Source organism: Acinonyx jubatus, chromosome A3, assembly GCF_027475565.1.
Source record: "Acinonyx jubatus isolate Ajub_Pintada_27869175 chromosome A3, VMU_Ajub_asm_v1.0, whole genome shotgun sequence".
Classification (NCBI taxonomy): domain Eukaryota; kingdom Metazoa; phylum Chordata; class Mammalia; order Carnivora; family Felidae; genus Acinonyx; species Acinonyx jubatus.
In genome coordinates, this window is record NC_069388.1 from 129,822,362 (window position 1) to 129,848,272 (window position 25,911).

Below are 25,911 nucleotides of genomic sequence, written 5' to 3' on the forward strand. Positions count from 1 at the left end.
GATAAAAGGGTAGACCTGTTAAAGGATCATTCAGGAACATCTAGGAACAGCATTTCTGGTAGACGTCAGCAGTAATATAATATCTAGCTCTTTGTGTCAGCCCAGCTTTATTTGAACTAATATGCACGGTGTCTTTCTTAAATGTTTGGCTTTGTTAGACATCATCAAATGTGTATATCTAAGTATGTACGTATTTATGTGTACACTAAAAGATAATACCCATAAACATCTAATCTGTCTTTTTTTTTTTTTTAACTTTTCCTCAGTAGTTGTCTTTGTTAATGACCACACCATTACATTTTTTTCTTTTGGCTTTTGTGACATTCTTGGTTCTCATTCTCCTCTTAACTGTCTTTGCAGCACTTCCTTTTCTCTGTAGTGAAGTGTTTTAAGTTGATGGTTAAGTAAGTGTTAGCTACTGTTATGTGAAATAGTATTTTTGAGGGCATATTTTATGTCAGGCGCTCTTTCTGTGAGTTTTAACCATGTAAGTTATTTGTCCTTATAACCAGCCTGTGATTTAGCCGTTAATGTCTCCACTTAACAGATGTGGAGGCTGGGGCACAGAAGCACTGTGCACCTGCGGTCACACACCTAACACGCAGCAAAGCCATGAGTTCAGGTCCGGATGGTCTAGTTCCAGATCCCACATCCTCTGCTGTAATACCACGTTGCCTCACAGTGAGAACAGTAGAAATGAATTGACAGCTTATAAGGCAGAATGTGTAGAAATGCTATTCCAGGGGAATGATTTCTTGATAGTTTTGAACTAAAAAAAAAAAAAAAAAAAAAAAAAACCTTGCTAGAAAAGTAGGAAATTTGTGAACAAAATACTGATTTGTGATCAAAATAGTTTGGAGAGATCCTTAGTTTGTTCCAAAGCAGGACACAGAATGCTGGTCTCTGCTGAGGGCATTTCTCTTTAATTATTTTCCTTTTCAAGGTCTTCTTTAAAAATCCAGTGTTTAAGCCACACATAAAAGTGTAAAGCAAAAATACAACAAATGCTCATTTACCCAGTTTTAAGAAATAAAGCATTGCCAGCCCTGTTAAAACTTAAGTGTCGGGGGAGCTCTTACGTCATCATTACTTTAGTTTTGTTCTTTCCCGTTTATAAACATTAGAAAGTTAACAGACTGCTTATTTAGGGGAAAATGAAAAAAACTATATACAACTTGAAGTGTCAAAAATAAATCCATTCAATGAAGTAGAAGAAAATAGGGGAGTATGTGTCTGATCTTGGATTGGAGAACTTCTTAGGAGTAAAAGCAAAGAAAGTTAGAGATTGAGTAATCAAAAGCTAAAGCCTTGTTAGTTTTAAAAATACCATATATTTGCAATACGTATAAGAAAGATGGGTTAGTATCTTTGTATATAGATAAGTCATTAAGAAAAAGAAGATTGCCTCTTCCCAGTACAAACATTACTGAGGAACATGCAGATGCAGCATTACTATAAATACAAAAACGAGATCAAGTTGATTATTAAGCAAAGAAATTAAATTAAAACTGCCAACCTGGTAAGGATTAAGAAACATAGTATTGGCGAGATGTAAAGAAATGGGCAGTCTACTATACGTCTAGCAGAACTCAAAGTTGTAATGCTCCCTTTCCAAAGCAGTCTTTGGCAATAATTTTCATGGGCCTGAAGTGTATCCCTACTGATCAATTTAAGGGAGGAGATAGGAAATCAAACAGATCGTTACAGTACTATTTAAAAATTTTTTTTTCATAATAAGAAGCATGAGTGAGTGTTAGAGGGGAACAAAGGAAAGCATGGAGAATTCTGCCTCAGGGTATCAAGAAACGTCTCCAAAAAGGGAAGATCAGTAATTTTCCAGGCAGAATAATAAGGGAAAAGACGGTGGTAGGCAAAATGTTGACTTGTAGAGGCACTGAGTTGTCAATATTACTTGCGTATTATGCGTTTATAATGTGCTGGATTAAGATGGGGCGAGGGTATGACAGGGAGAAGAAGCTGACACTGGAGAGAAAACTTTGAGCCAAGTTGAAAAGGACCGGGTACACTATGCTAGAGGAGTGTTTATTTTGTTCTTCAGATAGAAGTCTTTCAGCAGGAGATTGGTATGTGTTGACTTTAATGAGCTCCTTCACTAAGGTACTGACATTGAAAATGGAGGGAAGAAACCAAGTTAGAGAAAGCTTTCTTAAGGTGAAATGACAATAATTCGATGGCTGACTGGAAGGGGCTGGGGGGGGGGGGTGGCGGGCGGGGGTGGTGATGCTTTAAGGGAAGTCTTGCCAGACATCGTGCTAACAGACTAGTGACCAGACTTTTGAAATTTGAAGACTGGGACACAGGTGCACACTTCACACACACTTCAAAGGTTTTGGAAGGATATGAAATGCAGATTTTTCAAAGCTGGGGCTTGATCAGGAAGGCCCACTGATCTCCCAAGCAGTACCTTAGCTATCAGTTACTGTCTGTGTAAGCCTAGAAAAATGTGATATGTGTCTAAGTGAATAATTATATTTGTGTGTTTTCTTATATATTGTTCTATAGTTAGCACATTTTAAAGTAGAGTGATTTGAGTGGGTTTGTTTACTTTTAAATTAGGGTAACCATCCATCAACATACTCTGTCAGTGATTACCAAAGTCAACTAGCTGCATCAGAATTCATTTCAGGTTTGTTATTTAAAAATGCAGATACTTAGGCCTCACTACCCCTGTGGTCCAATTATATCAGAAGCTCTTGGGATGACACCCGTGAATATGTATTATAAATAGTTTTGAGTAAATCATATAAATTAAAGTTCAGAAACTAACTTTAAAGTTGAAGTCACAGATGAGACTTTAGGGGCCATATGAATTCCTTGGCATAAGTTGATTCATGAACATCACAGTTACAACAGTGAAAAAGTTAACACTACATTGGATGTTGCATTAGATGATTGGATTAGATTGGAAAGAAAAGACCACGTATATCCCTGCTCTAAGTCCAGTTTACTCAGCGAAGATAAGTAGCTATGATGCTGATACAGTAAATCCTTGGTTTGTGAACATAATTCGTTGCAGAAACATGCTTGTAATCTGAAGCATTTGTATATCAAAGTGAATTTCCCTGTAAGAAATAATGGAAACTCAGATGATTTGTTCCAAAACCCAAAAATATTCATATAAAAATGATTGCAGTACTGTAATATAATACAAAATAATAAAGAAAATACAAGATATAAAGAAAAATAGATTAACCTGTATTTACCTACCTTTGAAAGCCTTTGTGGCTGGTGTGAGGGAGACGAGAGAGGAGGGTTATTGTGTAGGATGACTTTCACTGTCACTAATGGAATCACTACAGTCTGTTGGCTCAATGGAATCTTTTTTCTGCATGGGGGCCATCGTGTAAGCTTGCACCGATGTTGACTACAGTACATTATTATTAAACTCTTGCCATATACTGCATTTCATGAAACTGGCAGTAAAGCAGCAGAGGAAAGGGTCTGTGTCTGCAGGCAGTCTGGCCTAGAATGAAGCAAAGCATTCCTAAGCTTACTCTCGTGTGCAACAGCAAAGGACTGTCCATAGGTGCTTTGTTTTGTTTAAAAATTTTCTAAATGTTTTTATTTATTTTTGAGAGAGCGAGCAGGGGAGGGGCAGAGAGAGGGAGACATAGGATCTGAAGTGGGCTCCGTGCTGAGAACAGAGAGCTCCATATGGGGCTCAAACTCCCAAACTGTGAGATCATGAGCTGAAGTTGGACACTTCACTGACTGAGCCACCCAGGTGCCCCTCCATAGATGCTTTGAAGTGACAAAAAATATACTAGTGCCAGTTGTGGGCACCTTCCAACGTTCCGAAAAATCACTGATTTTGCCAAACACCATGGTCTGAGATCAAGCATCAGAGCATGGGAGATGATCACCCACAATCCCACAGTGAGAGAGAGAGAGAGAGAGAGAGAGAGAGAGGGAGAGGGAGAACACCATTGGCTCAGTTGTGATCACATGACATTCAGCCTCACCTACTACTTGTATTGCAAGACACTGCTCGCTCATTAAGTTAAAATTTATTAGAAATGTTTGCTCATCTTGCAGAACAAGTTACTTGCAATCCAAGTTTTACTGTATACCTGTGGTTTTTCTCTTGTTCATAGTTGTTCACCGAGAGCATCACTATCAGTGATCCATTGAACAAATAGGGTCCTGCTAGAATCGAGAAAGTTGCATTCTTAGTGTTACTCTCTCTTTAAACTAGGACTTGTGGTACTATTCTAGAAAAATGTGAGCTGGTACTCTGGGTCCTTTTGTGAAGGGAGTGTGGACAGGTGTTGAGCTTTCATAGTTCTCAAATCAGAGTAGGCATCAGGATGGTTAGTTACATCATCTGGGCCCAGTGGGGAGAAGATTGTATCTTATCCACAAATATCATCTGGTTCTCTGGTATTCTGGAAAGCATACCTTATATATGTACATTATATGCATTTATATATAAAGGGAAAGAAGCGTTCCCTGTGTGCCACCATGTTAATTTTGACTGTATTGTTATTGATGAAGGGAGCACAAAGTGTGATTTCTAGATAATTAGCATGTTAAACTGCTATTTCTAAAGTGTCAGAGTGTAAATTTACAAACCTCCTATTGCAGATTGCTTGATTTGGCATTTAAAGACTGGGATTGGTCATTTGATGATGTTGATGGTGGTGATGATGATGACGATGTTTTTGATTTCTGAAGAAATAAATGGGGTAAATCAAAAAATGAAAAATGAGTTATCTTAGTATTTCCAAGTAGTGCATGTGATTTGCACTTGGGTTTTCATTGGTTTTGACTAGTTTTTGAATTTTATTAAGTTTTTATTTTTAATAATATATTTGAAAAGTAGTTTTCAGAAAAGCTTCTAACTGAAATTTCCATGTTAAGTTATAAAAGTGAAATGCTATGTTCAGAATCTTTTTTAGCTACATATTTTCAATACAGTTGAATTAGTTTTTTATCTTAGGAATAGAACATGTAGACATAACAAAAGAAGCTAATTCTAGTACTTTTTTTTTTTCATTCCAAAGAATCTATATATTCAGACAAGTGAAATTTACAATGATTTCAAGTTCCTACAACTGTATTAGTTTGTGAACATAGCATGGGATTCCTTTTCCCTCCTCCTTCTCTCCTTCCCTCCTCTTTCTTTCTAACCTGCAAGAATTGAAACTGTAAAAACTTTGTAAGTCTAATAAGTGCTGTGAAATAGCTGTTTCTGATTTGGCTTTTCTTTGTGATGCTGTGAAACGTTTGCTTTGTGAAAAGATAATGTTACTCTTGCCGAAGAATGCTACTGATATGCTGTGAAAGTTCTTGTGCTTGTAGAACAAATAAAATAGTTCGGTTACCAAAAAAAAAAAAAAAAAAAAATACTTCGGTTAACAGTGGCTAAAGGAAATTTGAACCTCATGATTAAACCATTTACGTAGAATGGATTTAAAAGAAGTAATATCTGCCTTAACCTAAGGGAGCATATTGCAAAAATAGACTTAAATCATGTATCATTGGGAGGTGTTTATAACCAAGATTTACAGAGATATTTACATATATTTACTGTAACAATGTGTTTGTTCCCATGTCATAGATTTAAAAAAAATGTGACTAAGAGTCAAATAGTCCAATAGAACCTGATCCAAAAGTCCACTGTTCGTTCAGCTACATGAGTCGGGAGCACTTAATCTCCAAGGCAAACTTAACACTCCCCTGACTTACTCCGTGACGTATTATCTAACCCTAATAGCCAGTTAACTGTATTAAAACTTGTGTGTTGTGTTTGTAGGAAAATATAAGAATATAATTGCATGTACCTAAAAATCAGAAAAGTAATATAGTAAATATGTTTTATGTATGATTTAGGTGTTAAAAGCATAGGGGTTGGAAGACTACATAGTTTAATGATATAAATGGAATGCCTTTTCAAAGAATTTAACAGTCTCTTAAAGTATTTTACTGTATCAACTAACTTTGTTTTTTCTTTTTTTCCAGCTAGCTGCCTTCTGTGAATGCAGTTGTTATTCAAGGTGGTCATATTCTTCCAGTTAAAACAAGACTGAAATATGATGGCCCAAAATTTCTTAAAAAGCTATATTTTCCTGAGAGACTGATACACACACACACACACACACACACACACACACACACACACACACATTTCCCTTTATTCCTGCAATATAAATTATAAATCTTGGAGATTTTCTGCTCTCCTTTGGAGCAACATGTTGAACCAACAGTGATTGGTTAATAGAGTAAGAATATCATGCAACTCTTCCACAGTTGTTCCATGAAGCTCTCTTGGCAGTCACTCACACTACATTGCACAAAAGGCTTGAGAAGAGTTAAAGAAATCATCTTTTCAGCTTCAACAGAGAGATTTCACCAGCACATTCACCAGAAGAGTCTGGGAATGGGTTCCACTACAGTGATGGAGACTGCATCTTTAAGAAGTGACCATTATACTATGTGTGTGTGGGGGTGTGTGGGGGTGTGTATGTATATATATGTACATATATGTATATATACATACATACCCCCACACACCCCCCCACACACACACATATACATAGTACTGTATTACTGCAAGAGGGTTCTTCAAATGTCCCATTTATTTTTTTACATACAGTAATCAGATATCATAACAAACTGCAGTTGCAACTATGCACTTGTATAAAGCCATAACGTTGAAGTTTGTATCCCTCATTTGTGTATACCCCATGGAAGCTGCATGATCATGTTTAAGCAGTTACTGTAACAAGAAGTTTGAAGTTAATTCTATCAGTTTCCTAATGCTTCATGATAGGCAACTTTACCCATTTTGAATGCCTTAATTTAATTTTTTTTAATGTCTCACCTTTTTCTGTATTTTGAACAAAAAGTGTTTACCAGCTCTTAGGATGCAAATTCGCTTTGCAAAAGAAAAATAGTGCACTATTTTTACATGTAATAGTTATCAGTGTCAGACTATCTTGATTGTATAACAGAATTTTTTTTTAAGTACCCGTGATAGAAACAATAATGGATAATATTGGAACTAATATATCTTTTATGTTTATTATTCATCCCACTCTGCTTACAGACCTCAGTATTAGTGTATGAGTAGGAAATGTTTGCTTCGCTTTGAATTTGCTGGCTACCCTAGATGTGTTTTTATTTCTGGCAGAGACATTTGTGACTGTTTCTACATTTTCACACTCAAGATTCTAAGATTATCTCAAATATAAAGAAAACTAAGACATACTGTAGATATATTTTAAATATTTAAATGTGATCCCTCAAACACACAACTGAGTATGGCAATATTTCAGTATTGGGTTAAGAAAACTGGTGACTAGGAAGAAGTGGCCTCAAAGGCTCTTAACTTGATTTTTATTTTTTAAGTGATGTTAAAGTTGTAGGTTATGCAGGACCACTTCTGCCATATTTCTCATTATCCCAGAAAAATGTGTTTTTTACTGCTACAGTATGCATCAATGCTAAGTTATTAAGTTTGAAAAAAGTATGTAGTCTTTTATTAGTCTCTTTATATACATACGGAGTTGGTGTGATACTGAAATACATCATCTAATATTTCAGTGAAGGAAATAGACCTTTTTCATTGACTCCCCTTGGGGTCAGTGTAGAAATGGTTAAAGAGTTAGACCCCCAAAATATAGACACTGTTGTGGAAATTGAACCGTGGCCTCTGGCCTGATGGACTAAACCTGAATCTTGTCATTCTCACATTGTCCCGCCTACGCTCTCTCACGCTGTCTGTGCTGAGTCCGGACACGCATGCCATTTCCCTCCCCGGGATGTTCTGCGGTTCTGGCTTGGGGACACAGCTTTTGTTTTTTTGGGGTTTTGTTTTTGTTTTTGTTTTGTTTTTTTGTTTTTAAGATTTAAAAATGAGAACTATATAAAATTTATATAGAATAAATATTTCCATTCATTAGACTTGTTAAAAGGAGACTGAATTAATATTTTATATAAAGATTTTGTTACACTATGGGAGGTTCTATCATATTATTCTGAATTGGAGAGTATATATATATATATATATATTTTTAATAAACTTTATTAAGGTGAAATAATTTGAAGTTTACACATGAGTAATTGAAATATTTGAGTAAAAATGGCAAAAGTTTAAATTTTGAATGCTGTATATATTAGAGAATATGGAGAATCATGGTGTGCTGCAACTATACAAGGAAAATTAATGTGAAGTTTTTTGGGGAAAAGAAAGTATTCTAAGGGGTGGGAAAAAATCTCTCCCATGGAGATTCTTCACATTATATGGTTTAACATAAGGGTTTTTAGGTCGTTTCTCCAGCTAATGGAAATGCGCTTAATAAAAATTCTGACCTTGGGTAAGAGTTTGCTTTTTACCCTTTTGCTCATTTCATGTACGTGCATGAATGCATACCCCTATCCAAATGTCCTCTTCCCAGCACTCATTAAATACGATATTGACTCGGTTTAACAACCTGATTTTGGCCAGCTTCTCTTTTTCTTGAGGCTCCAAAGCTTCCCGGATAAATGCAAGACCGGAAGTTGCTTATTTCTTCACACCTGATTTCTCCTAGAGCCATAAATACCTCCTATTGAGAACTAAGAAGTAGTGAATACTGGGATTTTCTTAGTTGGATTTTGTACTTTTCTTTAGTGGGGATAGCGAGACCGAAGTAGAAGGAAAACTGGTGCCGGTGTTACTGGTAAAAATTAATGTATAGTGAGGTTTTGAAAAGTATTAAAACGTGCTATCTAGAAGCAAGGTTTTTAAAAAATCTGAAATTTGTAAATGCCTTTAGCTTTCTAAAGGATACCGAGAAATCTAAAATAAGGTGAGTGTTTTAAAATTGACCTGTGCTGGAGTCACAAATCTGGCTCTGAACGATGTCTTTTGTGTCGGTTCATCTGTAGACCTTCAAAAAGAAATACTCTAGGTTTGCCAAACCACAGTTGAAGAAATTTTGCTGCTGTTGTTAATCTGTTCCCACAGGATTCTGGTGGTAAAATAGAGAAACTTAGACGCTGTATTACTTTCTTGAAACATGCTTTAAATAACATGTTTAGTATTCTGTGAGAGGAAGTCACTTCTGAGTTTCTCGGTCTGTGTCGACACTGCTACTGAATCACGTCTCCTCCCCTGGAAGAAGGCTCCAGTTTCCCTCTGGCGTGAAGACACCATAGTTGATTCACAAAGCACTTTGAAAATAGGCGCTGTGTGACAGTGCTGAATATTATGCTTGGGGGGGCCTGTCCCTGATTACCTTCCCCATAGTAATGAGTTTTGTTTGGAATTGTATTAAGTTATGAATTGCATGGTTTAGATAATCGTAAATATTTGATCAGCTGTCCCCTCTGAACAAAAATCGTACCCCCCGATCTTTTTAAAAAATTTTTGTTGCATCTTTGTAGTAATGTAATTGTATTTTATGCCTGCTTTTTATATTAAAAAAATTAAATAAAAGAAATTGAGACCTGAGCATTTTCATACTCTTCCTGTGAAATAGTCCCAGAATGCTGCAGCCTTCTGATACTTACCCAGAATGTTTGCCTTCCCTGAAAGATACATATTAAAAGATGGGTGTGTAGCAAAACAAATCATAACTAAGGTCACAGACCTGTGAATGCTCAGCCGTGTCTTTTAGTCCGTGGAGAAATAAAAATAGAATTTCAATAAGGAGTCTGTTGCTGGCCTGATTTAGGTATTTTGAGGGACTTGCAAATCGAACAATCTCATTTGAGTGTCCAGGATAAGGAGAAGATGCAGAGTGCCTGTTTTGCTGAGAGGTAGTTTTCAAGAAAGTGATTTCTTTGGTAATCAGTAGGTTCTTTTTTCTGTTGTTTTATTTTTGACAGAATGAGCGGGGGAGGGGCAGAGAGAGAGAGGGAGACACAGAATCCGAAAGAGGCTCCAGGCTCTGAGCTGTCAGCACAGAGCCTGACACAGCTTGAACCCATGAACCGCGAAATCATGACCTGAGCCGAAGTCAGATGCTCAACCGCCTGAGCCACCCAGGCGCCCCTGTAACCAGTGGGTTCTTATCTAGGATACTTACTGGCTGCCGGATCCGGGACAGGTTATTCAGCTTCAGTGTTTACATCTTTTGTAAAACGGAGACTTTTACTTACAGGATTGTTGTAGGATTAAATATGATAATGTGCGTAGGATATCTGGAATAGTTCAAATGTTTGTTCCTTTTTCTGACAAAGGGGGGAAAAATGGGGAACTCTTCACCTAAGAGTGTGTATTCTTTTTATTTTTTAAGTTTACTTAAGAGAGACAGGCATAGAGAGAGAGTGTGGAGTGGGGGGGTGGGAAGGCAGAGAGAATCCCAGGCAGGATCCTGTCAGCACGCAACCCGACGCGGGGCTTGAGCTCATGAGATGAACCATGAGATGGGGACCTGAGCCAAAATCAAGAGACGCTCAACTGACGGGGCCACCCAGGCGCCCCTAAGATAGTATTTTCTTAAAGGAGAAGCTTTAAGCAATGATAAATTTCTAATAAGTATATTTAAATAAAATGGACTCAAACCACCTAATTTGTATTTATTCCTAATGGTTAGATTATAATTGCATATGAGAAAAGGTTCACTTGGACTTTTTTTAAATTGACAGCTGTGAGGAACGCCTGGCTGGCTCAGTTAATATAAGCATGTGACTCGATCTCGGGGTTGTGAGTTCAGGCTCCACGTTGAGTGTAGAGCTTACATAAATAAAAAAATGACAACTAGGATTTTAAAAACTACAGAATGATTTATTTCTTACATAGGACACTAAAACATTTTCTAATAAACATCATTTACTTATTACGTATAACAATGCCATTCAATTATAAAGGGAAAGAGCTTTTAAATTCTAGCGTTTATAAACTTTTACGGTAAAATGCAGTGTCCAGTAATCCTAACATCACGTTTAGAATATAACAAGAATAAAATCCGTAAGAAGTTGACAGCACCCCAGCAATACCCTTTACTGCATCTATTTTCAGTGGACATTTTTGTTTTTCAAAGGTGTGACTCTTAAAGATGGCAGCATTGTGCTTAAATCAGAAAGTTCATCGGGACTGCCTCATCCTACTGCTGTAGAGACTGCAGCCAATCGGCCTTTCCTTAGGAACTAAAGGCACTATATGAAGTTACAGCACTACTTGGGTATATAAACTCGAGCCAATTAACGTTTTTGCTTGCCTCGATATCCTTACTATAGCCTAAGGAGGCATTATCGTGTATTATGATACAGCAAGGCCATCCTGTTACATCTATATTAAAAAAACCGCCCCAGAAAGTGACCCTGGTAATTTACTACAATTTCACTTCTGACTAAAATCCCACTCCGTTCATAATCATTTGTGCTCTAGAGAGGATTTATTTCTTAGAAGATTCTGAAAGCTGAAAAGCATGGTCTTGACTGCTCGACTTGCAGGTGTCCGAGACCTGCCTCCGCCTCACGAAGGGGAGGAGTGGGAAGGAAATCAACATTTCTCAACAAGTGTTTAAGTGGCTCCTGTCCAAAATACATCTGGCTTCAATTCAGCGTTTCTGAAGCCATTGACTAAACTTATAAGAGACCTTGATTCAGCAGTGAGCTTTGGTTCAGTTATTAGGAATCCACTTCGTGTGGAGGGGCAGCGCATCTGTTACTCAGCCTTTACCGCCGTCTTCCTGTAGCGAAGGACCGTGGTGGTTACCCACACGTTTAAAGCAAGCATGATCACGAAACGTGTAAGAACTGAAATCGATCAAAAAGAAAAAGTATGTTAAAGAGCACTGTTTTCTCGTTCTAATGCAAAATCACTCCTGCCCTACCGCTCTAAGTAGAAGCCTAAAAGCCTAAATAACTGCCCGCCCCTACCCCCATCTACCACGTAAGATTCACAACACCGCCTCGTGGGAACTTTTCAACAACCCTGCTTCCAAATATTTCTGGGGGGAGAGCACTTTACCCTAAGTGACTCGATGAACACTCTCCTGAGAGTTAATGTATCTTTGTGGTTGTGAAACATTTGTAAGATACCAGCTAAGCTGTTCTTAAAAGATTGTCCCCAGATACACTGATCGCTTTCAGGAACAGCTGTCACTTTAATTACAAAGCAAACCATAGCTAGAACATTCCCAATCTTCCAAAATTGTAATACGTAGGTTCGTTTTGTTGTTTCCTTACGGCTGGATTCTTCTTCCCATACACAGGATTCTTCAAGTCCTGCGGAGAAGACTCAGACCTATCTTTCCCCACTTGACCCAGGTTTACAGTTTGACCACAGCACTTTTAGTGTTTTGCTCACTGCTGACAGAAGGTGTTGCAGCCCAAAATACAGTCTCTGCAAAGGGACAGGGGTGCCTCACTCTCCTGTAGCCATATTTCTCAAGGAACAATTAACCGGTATGTGTACCAGGGACATGTCTCTAGTCTTCGACACCATTTGTTTTCATTCTTTTCCAAAAATGTATATGCTTGGCTGGGGGGTGGAAAACAGCCTAGGGAATTACTAAGTTCTTTTTACATCAACCCACATATCTTCTCCTCCATCACAGTGTCCCCCTTAAAAAAAAAAAAAAAAAAAAAAACAAGGATGTGGGGGTCAAATGATTGTCACCTCAGTAGAGTCCGTCCTCACTCACCCCCAGCCCTCCTGTTCACTCTCCATGGCTAAGCCACGTGTCCCCCGCTCACGGGCTTGTCATCGTCTCTTCCCCCGTCCCCCCATCTGTCTCTTCAAATTCACCTCCCCAGGCCCCTCCAGCCAGGTCACATTCCCCCATCAGGTGCTCCTCCTGGCCTGCTTTTCCAGAACACATTTCCCAGTATTCTTGAGTAGCTAATTGTGCGCTGACCGCACCGTCCGTCTCCACCCACTGCTGGCGTGGAAGCGTCACGAAGACGGCAGTCTACGACCTCGTGCTGCAGGCCGTATCCCTGGCGCTAACACGAAGTAGGTGCTCAGCCCTGTAAGCGGGGGCTGACGCCCGGGAATACACCGTGGCCTCTAACTGTACGTGGAGCAAGCTGATCCGTGAAACCCTAAGACAACTTGGAAGGAGCCACCAAGGGCACGCAGTCCAAAAAAATGGGAAGAAAAAAGATTTCGCTTACTCGTAAGATCGCCAGTGGTCATTATCGTTGTTATTATTCTTGCTGTAAGAGAAGATATTCAACAATGTCAACTTGCTTCTCAGCTATGTCGGTATTCAGCTAACGTCTTCCCATTTCAAATACAGGAATAGATGCTAACTGTTCCTGAAAGATCTTGGTAGTACGGAACACCAAATCGGTACTGTATTTTATAAAACCTCTCAAAGCCAGCCACGCGTCCTAGCCCAGTGGTTTTGAGGCTCTCCCAAGAGCAGAAGCAGTGTTGCCCAAGGGACCGGGGAGAAGCCGAGAACCCACGGTGTGTGCCCAGCCACAGCTCCCCTACCCCAAAGAGCACGTTTGGAAAATCTCATACGTATGGGACTTCTGGTAAGGTTTACTTTAAAGACGGGCTTCTACTAACAACAGAGATGTCTGGGTGGCTCAGTCGGTTAAGTGTCCAACTCTCGACTTCAGCTCAGGTCATGATCTCACGGCTTCATGAGCTGGAGCCCCACATCGGGCTCTGTGCTGACAGCACGGAGCCTGCCTGGGATTCTCTCTCTCCCTCTCTCTCTGCCCCTCCCCTCCCCCACTCACGCCGTCTCTCTCAAAATAAATAAATTAAAAAATAATAATAATAAAGAAAGGCTTCCACTAACAAAAAGCAAGGTTTTTAAATGACTGAACTTGACCCCCTTCTTTTGTAGAGATTTTCTAGGTAAAGGAAACTGAGGCCCAGCAAAGGGCAATGATTTCCCTAAAGGTCTAACTAGAATTGTTCCGTTCGTTTGTCTGGTACAGCGCTTTCCTTCGTGGCCGCAGGAGACACGTGTGGGAGATGTGACGTGGGATTTCGAGGACACTACCTGTAACTCAACGCCTGCCCTTCCTTCCTGACCCGAACCCACCCACACAAAACTCTCCCTCTGCCTCACACATCACACATTTAGGAAATTAGGTTTAAAGCCAGTTCACTTTTTCCCCATAAAGTTATAATCCTCGGTTTGTCATGTATCCAATATGTATTTAAGGACTTGTTCAAGCACAGAGTACCATGCAAAACAGATGGAAATGTAATACATGGTCTTTAAAGTTACAAGTTCCAAAGGTTTCCTACAAGAAAATTTAAGAAACAACACTTAAGATTACCTGAAGGTAAAATTAGGGAGCTAATAAGTAATATATCAAATCAGCAATTCCAGAAACATATATATACATATATACATACACCTATATACATATATACGTGTATATATGTATATATATTTCCTAACTATATATATATTGTGTGTGTGTATGTATATATATATATATATATATATATATATATCATAACACTTCAACATCTCAAGCTAAAAATAAAACCCAAGAAGCCTTAATTTTACATAACTTGGGACGTAAAGACCCCTCCCAGAAACCCCTGATGGAGAAATCGGTCCATTAATACACAGAAGAAACATGAAGCATAGTTCGAATACCTAAAACTAATAAATCTAAGTAACGTCATAGCCCTGAATTTTTAAAGTTTTCTACCTAAAATAGCATGTGTGTGTGTGTGTGTGTGTGTGTATATATATATATATATATATATACCTATATATATATATATACCTATATATATACGTATATATATGTATATGTATATATATGTATGTATATATATGTATATATATGTGTGTATATATATATATAGGTATATATATATAGGTATATATATATATAGGTGTGTGTGTGTATATATATATATATATATATATATATATATATGTATATATTTTAGGTTCCTGCAAGAATCCAGATGAACAGTGGAAATTCTGAACTTGAGACCAAACAACATGGCTCCAGGAACACACCCTGGCAAAGTCTATTCATTCTCAAAAGCCAATGTATGCTTCTCATCTCTCATCTGTTACATCAGAAAGGGTCATATTTTAAAAACAAGTTAGTGGACTCAATATAATCAACCTATTGATGCTTTTCAAAGAGCAAAAGAGGACTGTTGATGTTCAGCCAGATTTTTGGAGAAAGGGGTGTTTCACATTTGTTTTTAGCAAGTGGAATAGGGATCTTGCAGAGAATGGAAAGTAGCCCGCGTGCCATCAGAATCATAAATACGGATCCACGTGGAGGTTCTATGTGCAAAGGATTAAAGCCTGTGGGACCGTGACGGGGGGACAGCATCTGGCTCTTACTTGCACAGGTGTATGCAGCGAGGCTCCAGGTGAGGGCGCTCACGGTGCCTGAGTCCCTGGTCTTCCACAGGTACTGGAGCTGAGCAAACTTGCTGGCCACGCTGATGAAAGTACTTAGATTCTGTTTGCAGGCAAAACATGAGAAAGTTAGGAGTCCCTCAGTTAAAGAAACGAGAGCGCCATGTACTGAGCGCGCTTCTGAAGCCAAACTGTCAGGACAAGAGACAACTGGTTTGTGCAAGGACAAAGCCCGGGTTCAGTGAAAAAGCAGGCAGCAGCGAGATGCTGGTTTATAAATGCACCAATCCCACTGTTCAGTGGGTAACTGGTGGGCGTGCAGCTGGTGTGGAGGTGGGAGTAAGGATCACTGCATGGCCACAAAGGCTTATCCATCTGACCACCTGCCAATAAAAGCAGGTGAGAGAGAGAGAGAGAGATAAGATAGACGGATAGAGAAGATAGATGGATGAATGGATAGATAAGATAGATGGGTGGGTGCATGGATAGACGGAGAGATAAGATAGATAAGATAGGTGTACGGATAGATAAGTAGATAGATAAGATAGATGATGGACGGATAGATGGACAGATGGGTGGATAGATGACGGATAGACAGGTGATAGAGAGATATGGTGTTTTAGAGCCTGGGGAAAACCATGCTGCTTTGAACACACAGACTCATAAAGTCCAAGCAGCAGGCGAGGCACACGGGCTCTGAATTTCTAGCTATTCCAACCAGTCCTTGAGGGGCTGTGCTCAGGCCCTCTACTGCCCCGCGAGGTAAGACCACAACGAGTTGGCCTGCGGCGCCACAGCACCCTCCCCGGCGAGCAGGGCCCGGCCTGTGCTGTAGGTGGAGGGGACACCAGGGGCAAGGCGCCCCGGAAGTCAAGAGAACCAAAGGATCCAAGGAGGAATCCTGAGCTGGGGCAGCAAATGCTACAGAGAGGCCAAGGTGAGGACCAGCAAGCGCCATTGGCTCTAGCTCGAATGCAAGTGGCTGGTGTCCTTGACCGGAGCAGCTCGTTTAACTTCCGACCCTCAGGAGGAAAGCAACATGACTGGGTTGGGGGTGGGGCATCGGGTCTGGCTCTGCTCGGTCCCCCGCACCTGTCTCAGGGCTGGCCCTTGACCCGTTCTTATTGGGTTACAGCAACACGTCCTGGTAAAGGCGGAGGAGGGAAGGGGTGGCTGGGACATGGGAGGACTGTGGAGAAGTCCGGGCGAGTGAGCACTCCAGGCAGAGAGCAAGGGCCTGTGCTCAGATCCGAAGACTGGTCACGCCAGGAACACACGGCTCGGACGACTGACCCCAGGTGGGAAGACGGCGTCTGCAGCCCCGGCCGGTGGGGAGTCGGGTCGGGACCGCGAGCACGGAGGACCGGGCCTCAGAAAGCCTGGGCACGAGGACTTAGGTAGGGCCCTGTCCACTCGTGTCAGGGGGAAGGCCACTGCCGAGCAGATACGCTAACCGCGTCTGCTGGACCTTCCACCGGATCCGTCTTCAGGAGGAAATGCCATCTTCGGAATCAAGAAGAAGGAGTCTTCATAACCAAGGCCCGGAAAGATTTCGCAAATAAAACTACACGACGCCCGGGGAAACTTGAATTTCAGATCAACAACAAGTAATTTCTAGCATAGGTACGTCCCGTGCAATATTTGGGACATATTTATGCTAAAACCCTGCCCATTTGCTCCCCGTAGGTCACAAGGTTGGAATGTAACACCCTTCCAAGCAAGGGTCACAGCCAAGACGCTGGGGAGGGGGTGGTGAAGTTCATGAGCCTGGGTGTGACCACCGATCCTTCTCCTTCTCCCTTTGGGTGGAGAAGCGGAATCCAGTCACTTTGGAGAGAGGATCTGGGCTCAAATGCTCCCTGACCCACGCTCGGAGCCCTATTCTCACACTATGGGACTTTGGGGCCTTACCCAAGGTAGGAGAAATGCACAGGGCTAACCGTTTTCCAAGGACAAAAATGTTTCGGGGGGGAGAGGGGCAAAGTTAAAAAAAAAATCATGAGTATGGGGCCCGTGGGTGGCTCAGCTGATTAAGCCTCTGACTTCGGCTCAGGTCGCGATCTCACAGTTTGTGAGTTCAAGCCCCGCGTCGGACTCTGCTGACAGCTCAGAGCCTGGAGCCTGCTTCTGTCTCCCTCTCTCTCTCTCTGCCCCTCCCCCACTCATGCTCTGTCTCTCTCTCTCTCTCAAAAATAAATTAAAAAAAAAACATTAAAAAATTTAAAAAAAAATGAGTATGTAGCCAATGTGTAATCATTAACCTGATAAGAAGCTCTTTATTTTAGGCTTATTCTACCACCGTTGCTCGTTCTGTTGCTGTTAATTACCTCCCCAGCCAGGTGCTCCATGGCCCCCCCAAAAAGAAGTAAGAAAATGTTACCAAACGCCTGAGTGAGACTAATGTCTTGTAACATTGGGGTAGGGCTGCGCTTTCAACCCCTTATCCTTCAATTAGCAGGTTAAACACTCGGCCCATCAAGTTCTCTGCAGGAACGGTGGTCTCTCTTCTCCAGGGGCGATGCACTTACCATGGCCAGATCTATGATCCACTTCTGCAGGGGAAGGACGAACCACGAGGCCACAAATCTACCGAGCGCTAAGGGAGACAGCGGTGGCTCGGCCGCCCCCCACCCCGCGCCCGTGGGGACACGCCAAGAGCACGGAGGTGACGCACATAAGCCAACCTGGGAAAGGCTCTGCGAGGACCGGTCTGATTTGGAAAAGACAAAAATGGCTCAACGTAACAGCAGATCACAGAACAAAACTGCCAAGCTCCCTGCCTTTGTGGTTCTAAACGATTCTGCCCGCCCACTTCACTCCCAGCCATGCAGACCTCTCCAGGGTGATGTCAAAAGTGAAGCATTTAAAGAAGCAGCTCAACATTATAGGGCAGGCACGTTCTGCAAAACTGGGGTCACGTGAAACTCTCTTTCCCCCTTTCCTGCTAACCCCGGTGTAAACCCAGGTGGGGACAGGAGGAACGAGAGCGGATTATCACCCCCCCCAGGGAGGCGGCAAAAAGCACAGAAAGTCCGGCTCCAGAAGCCGGGCGGGTGAGGGGATGACCACCAGCCTCTGCTGTGACCTTGGGCAAGTCCCATTCCTTCTTTTGACCTTGGTTTGCTTATCCGCAAAACGGTCTTAACATTCCTTTGCCCCATCTACCCCCTCAGTGCCTCGGTGCACGTCACAGGGACCCAACGCGCTACGATTATAATGAATGACATTACTTAAATGGAGGGATCGAAAGAGGCAATGCCCGGCGTGACTAGAACGAATTCCTGGCAACCTGGTCAACGCCAGAATGGCAGCTGGAACCTAGGCAGATGAAATCTTGTTTTTAAAACACTCTAACTCAGTTTCTTAAACAGAGGGCACCCAGTTAAATTTGAATTTTCAGACCAACAAAAATAGTCTTTTGGTATAGTATGACCCATGCAATATTTGGGACATACTTATGCTTAAAAAAAAAAATCAGTTACTATGGTAACCCTACTTCTGGTTCATCACCACTCACAGGAGGAGGTTATAAGTATTCCGCTCACCCAGGGAGCTGCCCAGCTTTTGCAGTCCACAGCCTCACCACCCGTACAAAGGTAAATTGTCGTATTTTATTTAAACAGTAAACGACACGACGCTTTTCATCTTCAACGTACTGTTTTCAAGACCCTTTTACCGGCTGGGCAGAACTGTGCAGAGAGAAGCTGAGTGGGGAGGATGGGTACAGACAGCAGGGGCTCAGGACTCAGTCCCCTCCCTACACAGCCGCCCAGTCGGACAGCCTCCGTGAGGCTGCCGCTTGCTCAGCTTGTCCTGTGCTCCTGGTACTGTGATCCTTGCCACAAGGTAGGCATGACTGTGTCATCTCACAGGCGGGATGGGACAGGACAATTGCAGCTTAGGGAGCTCCCGGCCTGTGCCCACGAACACCCAGGGGGTGGGCGCAGCAGGTGTCCCCCAGCCTCCACGTCCCAAGGCGCCCAGCCCAGCGCAGACAGGAAGGGTGCCCTCCCTCTCTCCTCCACCCTGCAGGTGTACGAGTAACCCGCTCGGGTCACTTAACAGACACAGCCGCATTAACTGGCTGTCACTGGTAAGGCTTTCCTGGCTTTTTAAGGACCATGAATTCCCAAGAGAACCTCTGAAGGTTTACAGAACCGAAACAAGAGCCCGGCCCCTGTTCACAGAAGAGGCACCGTGAGTGAGCATAGGTCTGCGTCACGACCAGATGCCCCGCCCACCCGCCACCACCAAGACCCTTCTAATGTCTTGGCCACGATTTTCACTTTGAACCAGCCGTCCAGAACCCGCACGCCCACACTGTCGGGCAGAGAGGGCGCGTTAGTGGCCTCGGGGTTCACGACAGATATTCCCGTTACTATGACTTCGCAAACTTGGGGACATTTTCTCAGGGAAGAAGAAATGTCTCCGCCTCCCCTGAAGAATGAAGCTGGGACGGGCCTGGTGCCCGGGGCTCGGGGTGTGGGGAGGCCCCGGGCAGGGTACATATTCACTCTCGTGCATTTGGGATCTTTTTCAGTTTGACCACAAGAATGCAGATCTGGCAAAAGCACCTGACTCCCCAGTCCCATCGGATCCCTGGACAACGAAAAGGATACATGGCCATGTACGGGGCTGCTCCTTTCACGTTCCCGTTGAAATGGAAGGCACACAGCAGGAGGAGGACATCTGAAAGAGAAAGGCTGTGAGGGAGGCGGGAGGGGGGGCCCAAGGGCTGTTGCCCGACACAGAGGGGGTCCGAGGGGCCGGTTACCTTGTGCGATGAGAATGGGATACTCCAGGTAGGTCAGCAGTGGGTACTCATAGTAACACTGGTACCGGAGAAACACCAGGAAACTGGGGAGAGAGGGGGAGCGTCTGAGCTGGGGCCGGCCCAGCACAGGGCGGCGGGGAGGCCCAGCCAGCGCCCAGGAGCCTGGGTTTGTGTGCAAAACCCTGGACCTGCTGGTTGGCACCTGGAAACGTCAGGGGGTGGGGGGAGATTTCGCACACAGAGCGTGGGACGGTAACTTAATACTGTCCGCAGCTTTTCAAGCATCCGGGACTGACTGGGAGCTGGGCGTGGTGCACATGGTCACTGCCAAGTCCCCGGAGATGGTGGCACAAGTGAGTTTCACTGAGGTCCGAGCGGCAGGCCAGGACAAGAAGAGACGGCACTTCTGGCCCCAGGCTGGCCAGCCCTGAGCGGGGGAGCAACCACCTGGATGATCCCTGCGGCCGTCCAGAGTGCTCCCCATCGAGGAGGAGCAGTGGGCGAGAGGCACGAACAGTCATCAGTTCCTTAAGAGAATTCCAGCTCTGAGGGCCGCCTGGGTGGCTCAGTCAGTTGGGTGTCCGACTCTTGGTTTCGGCTCAGGTCGTGATCTCACGGTTTCATGAGTTCAGGCCCCACGACAGGCTCTGCGCTGGTGGCGGGGAGCCTGCTTGGGATTCCCTCTCTCCCCTTCTCTCTCTGCCCCTCCACCACTCGCAATGTTGTTGTCTCTCTCAAAATAAGGAAGGAAGGAAGGAAGGAAGGAAGGAAGGAAGGAAGGAAGGAAGGGAGAAAGAAAGAAAAGAAAAAGGAGAAGCAAAGAGAAAAAGAAAGAAAAGAAAAAGAGAAAAAAAAGAGAAGAAAAGAAAAAAGAGAAGCAAAGGAAAGAAAGAAGAAAAAAGAAGAGAAGAAAAGAAAGAAAAAAGAAAAGAAAAAAGAAAAGAAAAAAAGAAAAAGAAAGAAAGAAAAAAGAAAAGAGAAAGAAAAAAAAGAGAAGAAAAAAGAGACAAAGAAAAAGAAAAGAAAGAAGAAAAGAAAGAAGAAAAAGGAAAAGAGAAGAAAAATAGAAAAGAGAAGAAAAGAAAAAAAGAAGAAAGAAAAAGAAGAAAGAAAGAAAGGAAAAAAGAGAAGAGAAAAGAAAAAAAATTCTAGTTCTGAGAGGTTGGAATTTGGTGGGGGGGGAGGGGGGGGTGGGGAGTGGCAAGTAAAAACCCCAGGACCTGACCCTTGTCGGGACAAAAGGCCTGAGCTTCCTGCCTCTCCAGCTCTCGGCCCAGCCAGTCAGCTCCCTAAGAACCTAAGTCCCCCTGCTGTCCCCTCAGAGTCTGTTTCATCCCCCAGGTGAACCACAGCCTCCATCACTCATCCAGACGTAACCCCCTCTCATTTCCTCAGCTGGGGGGGGGGGGGTTCACAAAGCACCCAGTGGGCTGGGGAGCCTGTGCCCTTGATCCTGTTTCGGACCTTGGCTGAGCTGGGGGCGAGGGTCACAGGATGGGGGGAGGGGGGGAGGCCAGCAGTGGCCCGGGCACAGGGGTCTCCAGACCAGGCCTCCGGCACCTTTCTGTCCACATCTGAGGGGGAGCCTAGGGGGCCAGGGGAGGGGGCAGCTTCAGCTCACCCACCCCTGCAGAGCAGGGCTGCAGCCAGCGGGGCCCAGGCACTTCGGGAAGCCTAGACAACGACCCTGCCGAATGAGCGGGCGGTACAACCGAGCAGGCGTTGGGGGGTCTTTGCCACCTGCTCACTCTTCACTGAGCGCACCCCCCTACCCCCAGAGTGCAGCCACAGACCTTCAGGACAGGCACGAGCCCTAGGGTGTCAGAGCTGAGGTCACGGCCATCCACCGTGCCCTCCACATTTTACAGACCACTTGGGGAGACTGAGGCCCAAGAAACCAAGGTCATATGAGAATTCAGGGAAAAGACGAAGACGAGCGCATGAGTTTCCCCGGCCACCAGCAGTGGTGCCTGCCACCAACCCCCACCCCACCCCACCGGGGCCCTCCAGGGAGGCCGGGTGGCCAGGCTGCAGTGCGCACGCGCGCTCTCTCTTTCGCTCTCTTGCTCTCTCTCGGGGATCCAAACGTCCAAGGACAACCATCTGTCACTCCTGTGGCCTGGGGGCAGTTAGGTGTCCTTCTTTTCATCAAAAAGTAATATATTAGAACCCTCCTTACAATAAAGTCAGGCCGAACGGTGTCTGACCCGCGGCCCCACACACCTGTTGGTATTCCTGGTCCGCTCTGCAAAGTGACTGGAGTTTCCTTCCTCCACACACAGGCTAGAGGTCTGAACGAAAAACGACACATGCGCTCACAGAGGCAGCAGCTCGAGAGCCGCTGGAGCCTCTTCCAAAGGAATCTTTAGCCAGACACCAGAAGTCGGCCCGCTGGGCCTGGGGAGCGAAGCAGGGGGGTCCCCCGCCCCCCCCCCCCCCGCCGGGCTGTCTTGTCTGAGCGGAGGGCTGAATCGGGAGTCTGAAAACCCATCCACGGAAGGTTCCAGAGCAGGTGCAGTGAGCAGAACTGTGTCTGGAACCCAGGAGGGCACAAGGGGGCAGAGCAGGAGGGATGCCTGGAAGGAGGGGTGTTGGAGCTGCTGAGGCAGGCGCGCTCCCATCAGCCGGGGAACCCGGGCGCGGGCGGGGGCGGGGGGAGGCGGAACGTCAGGCTGGCACAGCCTGGGCAGAGAGGTGCCCGCTATGCACTTCCCGCCAACTTCCTCCCCGCTTCCCCTCCCCGGAACCTGTCTGGGACACCTGTTCCAGCAACGGAGAAAATGAGCAGCCTGCTGGCAGGGCGCACCCCCCCCCCCCCCCCCGCTCCGTCTGCCTGGGGTCCCGTCTGTGCCGCCTTCTGCGCCAGACACGGTGCGGCCCGCAGCCAGCCTCCCCCTCCCCCAGCCGGCTGAGCCAGCTTCGTCTGCCCTGCAGGCCTCCCCCTCACTAAACGTGGGGCCTCCAGTGGAGGTTTGGTCAGCTCCTTTTCTTTGCTGACGCGGGCGTGTGGCTGTCGCCCTGCACACGTCTGGAGGCACTTCTAAAATCCAGGCATTTTCTTGCACTTCACGCCGATGCGCATTCAAAGCCATTTTCTGGTCTCACTAAGATACAGCTTATGCTCCCATTGACCCGGTTCTCTCAAAAGTGGACTTTTAGCGTTAACAGATCAGGACCCAAGGCAGGTAGACGTCCCCCAAGAAATTTAGTCTGGCTTTTGCTTCCCAGGATATAAAGGGTCCCCCTGATGGCGATGCCCTCCGGGTTCTGTCCGCCGGGATTCTGGCTGCTACCCTGCTCCTGGCCCGGTAGGGGGCGCTGGTGGGCAGGCAGGCAAGGCGGGCACCAGGCACAGGCAGGCCTGCGGTGCCCCCCAGCTTCTCCAGGGCCCTCACCAGCGAAGGCTGGGGAAGGTAAAGGGAAGGGGGCAGGGTGTTGCCAACCCGCTCCCCCCACCCACGATATTGCTGACGAGTCTAGGAAGCGGAAAAACCCAGTGAGCGTGGAGAGCGGAGGTGAGCCAGGCTTCAGGATGGAAAGGGCCAGGCCCGGGTGAAACCCAGGGCCCAGCTGCTGCCGGTGAAGTTGGGCACGGTGCGTCACTTCCTCCGCCTCAGGCTACTAGTCTCTGGGGATGAAAACAATGCTTACTCCCTAGGGCGCCCTGAGGATCGAGTAAAATTGCGCCAACACACAGACCCACCAGTAAGATAAAGCGAGGTGTAGATAAAACCTCGGAATCCAGAGGAGGGAGCGCCTGACCACTTCCAGCTTCGGGGAGAGGGTGGCATCCGGCCGGGCCTAGACACAGCCACGCGCACACAGCAGCCTGCGTGCCTGGCCCTCCACGAAGCGTGAGCGGCAGGCCGGCCGGCCCTCCGCGTGCACGGCGATCCCCGCGGGACACGCACGAGGCCGCCTCCCGCGCCGACTCCGGCTCCCCCGCCCACGCAAGCCCACGTCCATTGCCAGGAGGGCAGGTGTTGCCGAGGTGCACGGTTGGATAGAGTGACGGCCGACACCTGCTGGCAGCGCCTGCCGGGTTGTATGTAGCGTGTGGGCAGGCTCCCGACTCGCCTCCTTGGGCATCAGTCGGACTTCCACTCACCCCGCAATGGGCCAGCCCCACCTTCCCAGGCTCAGGGACCCGTTAAAAACCGTGGCCCTCCCCCAGGCCGTCCACACCCTCCCGGACACTCCCCCACCGCTCCTCCCCCTCTCCCATCCCCACCCGAACTGACGCGGCGGCCACTTCGAGGCGGTGGAGAACTCTCCAATCCTCGCTATCCAGCCTGGGGGAGGGGGGGGGGGGGTCCCAGTGTTGTGGGGTCGTTTGCAAATCAGAGCCGGGTCACACCTCCGCCAGTCGGCCGACTCTCTAGATAAAGCCTCTCCCCCGCTGGGCGCGCCGGGCGCAGGACCCCCCACCTCCCCCACCCCCGAGGTCTTCTTCACCCTCCCTTGCCCCAGGCTACTTTCCAGCCCAGGCCCCCCCGGGTCGTGCTTCCGCGGAGGACCCGCCCGCGCGGTCGCCGAGTGATAACCCGGTTGGGGGCGGGGGGAGGGGGGCGGCGAGGAGCAAAGTGGGGAGGACCGGCCTTGCCAGGGACTCGCGGGTAGACTCCCGGGCTTCCCGTGCCCCGCTCTCCCACCAATTCGAGGCCTCCCAACCGAGTTTTAGAACTCTGCTCTTCGCGCTTACATCTTTAAATACCGAGTCAAGGCATCCACTCCCGATTTCGGACGGATAAGCGCTCTCCCAGCGGCACCGGCTCCTCTCTGGCTGGCTCTGGCCCGATTCGTCTTTCTCCCCTTCCTCCAAAGAGCCCCCCATTCTCGGAATCCTCCCACCCCAGGTGTTAACTTTCTAAAGGCGGAGGATCAACGCCTCGCTTTACACGCGAGGAAACCGAGACCCGAGCTAAGGGGTATCGGCGGGGGGAGGGGGAACTCAGGGCGGATGTGTATCAGAGGGCCTCAGGTGCAAATGGCCTAGTTCCAAGCCGCGCGGTTGCGCTGCGGCTAACGGGCGGGGTGAGGGCCTGGCCAGGGGTCGGTTTCCCCCAGCTGCAAGCTGGGCACGCGCAGTCCGTACGGGGAGCGGCAAATAAACAGGGGAGGCGAGCGGTCCCGGGAAGTGCCCCCCAGCGGCCGGGCGCTTTCGGCCCCGCTCCCCGGCCCTACTTAGACCCGCGGCGCGCTCCTGAGCTCCCGGGCCGTCCAGGCCGCAGAGGCGAGCGGGGAGGGCAGCCGCCGCCGCCGCCCCGGCCTTACCCCGCCAGCTCCAGAAGTAAACTCGGGAGGCTGATGCCCCGCGCGCTGCGCGCCGCCAGCACCGCGGAGATCTGCGGCAGCTTGAGCGCGGCGCACACGCCCAGCGTGCTCCAGTTGCAGAACAACAGCAGCAGCTTCTCCATGGCGCCGGCGGGGCTGGGGGCTCCGCCTCCGGGCTTGGGGGCTCGGCGGAGGCGGCCGCGGCGCGAAGGAGGGGGAACGGCTCAGCGCTGGGCCTCCCCGGGCGCCGAGTCCTTCCGCCTTCCCTGGGCGCCCACGCCCACGCCCTGGGCCGCCCCGCCGGGGTCCGCCCTGTCGGGGTCCGCTCCTCCGCCCGGATCTCCGCCCCCTCCCTCGCCCTGCCCCGCCCCCTCCCCAGGTCCGCCTCGGGTCCACCCTCGCCCGGGGTCCGCTCCTCCGTCCGGATCTCCGCTCCCGACCCCGCCGGCGTTCGCCCCTCACCACCCCGGACCCCGCCGTCCACCTAGCGCGGGTCTCGCCGGGACCCCGCCCCGGGGCCGCCCAGTCGGGGAGCGCTCCGCCCCTTCTGCCCGCTCCGCCCCGACCCCGCCCTGTCCCGGGGCGGCCGCTGGGCGGTGC

The 25,911-nt window shown here is 46.8% G+C and overlaps 2 protein-coding genes and 1 long non-coding RNA gene across 9 annotated transcripts in view; 1 reads left to right on the top strand and 2 right to left on the bottom strand.

Annotated features, from left to right (window-relative positions):
* Window positions 1–6,148, top strand: part of ROCK2 (Rho associated coiled-coil containing protein kinase 2) — a 135,279-nt gene extending 129,131 nt beyond the window's left edge. For 4 of the 6 annotated variants that reach the window (XR_008289682.1, XM_053201238.1, XM_053201241.1 and 1 more), the window contains 2 exons: window positions 4,606–4,706; window positions 5,983–6,148. Coding sequence is in view for 4 of the 6 variants with exons in the window: in XM_053201238.1 (XP_053057213.1) it covers window positions 4,606–4,693 (88 nt within the window). In the remaining 2 variants the exon portion in view is untranslated. The remainder of the gene's footprint in view (window positions 1–4,605; window positions 4,707–5,982) is intronic. The other 2 variants (XM_053201239.1, XM_053201240.1) reach the window with 1 other exon arrangement.
* LOC128311315 (uncharacterized) lies at window positions 6,016–9,829 on the bottom strand. Its single transcript, XR_008289684.1, has 2 exons — window positions 6,533–9,829; window positions 6,016–6,452 (listed from the first exon to the last, which is right to left on the bottom strand). It is a non-coding gene; the product is annotated as an uncharacterized LOC128311315 (long non-coding RNA).
* An 885-nt stretch (window positions 9,830–10,714) lies between these two features.
* SLC66A3 (solute carrier family 66 member 3) lies at window positions 10,715–25,672 on the bottom strand. Of its 2 annotated transcripts, none has more exons than XM_027077903.2 (7): window positions 25,312–25,672; window positions 20,038–20,120; window positions 19,883–19,952; window positions 17,792–17,849; window positions 15,246–15,366; window positions 13,072–13,113; window positions 10,715–11,709 (listed from the first exon to the last, which is right to left on the bottom strand). In XM_027077903.2, the coding sequence occupies exons 1-7, from the start codon at window positions 25,452–25,454 to the stop codon at window positions 11,618–11,620; spliced, it is 609 nt and encodes a 202-aa protein (XP_026933704.2). In that variant the 5' UTR covers window positions 25,455–25,672; the 3' UTR covers window positions 10,715–11,617. The 2 variants fall into 2 exon arrangements, with proteins under 2 accessions (XP_026933704.2, XP_026933702.2); XM_027077901.2 differs by lacking the exon at window positions 25,312–25,672 and adding an exon at window positions 20,302–20,844.
* Window positions 25,673–25,911: the final 239 nt, after the last annotated feature.

Bases quoted from the DNA above. Each gene is read 5' to 3' on its own strand.
- SLC66A3 (XM_027077901.2), bottom strand. From the start codon at position 20,558: ATGACTGTTCGTGCCTCTCGCCCACTGCTCCTCCTCGATGGGGAGCAC. The intron at 17,850-19,882 runs GTATCCTTTTCG...AGCGCTCGGTAG, and splicing joins GCAGCCCCGTACATGGCCAT to ATTTGTGGCCTCGTGGTTCG. The intron at 13,114-15,245 runs GTAAGAGCCAGA...CTTCTCTTACAG, and splicing joins CGCTGCATACACCTGTGCAA to CAAGAATAATAACAACGATA.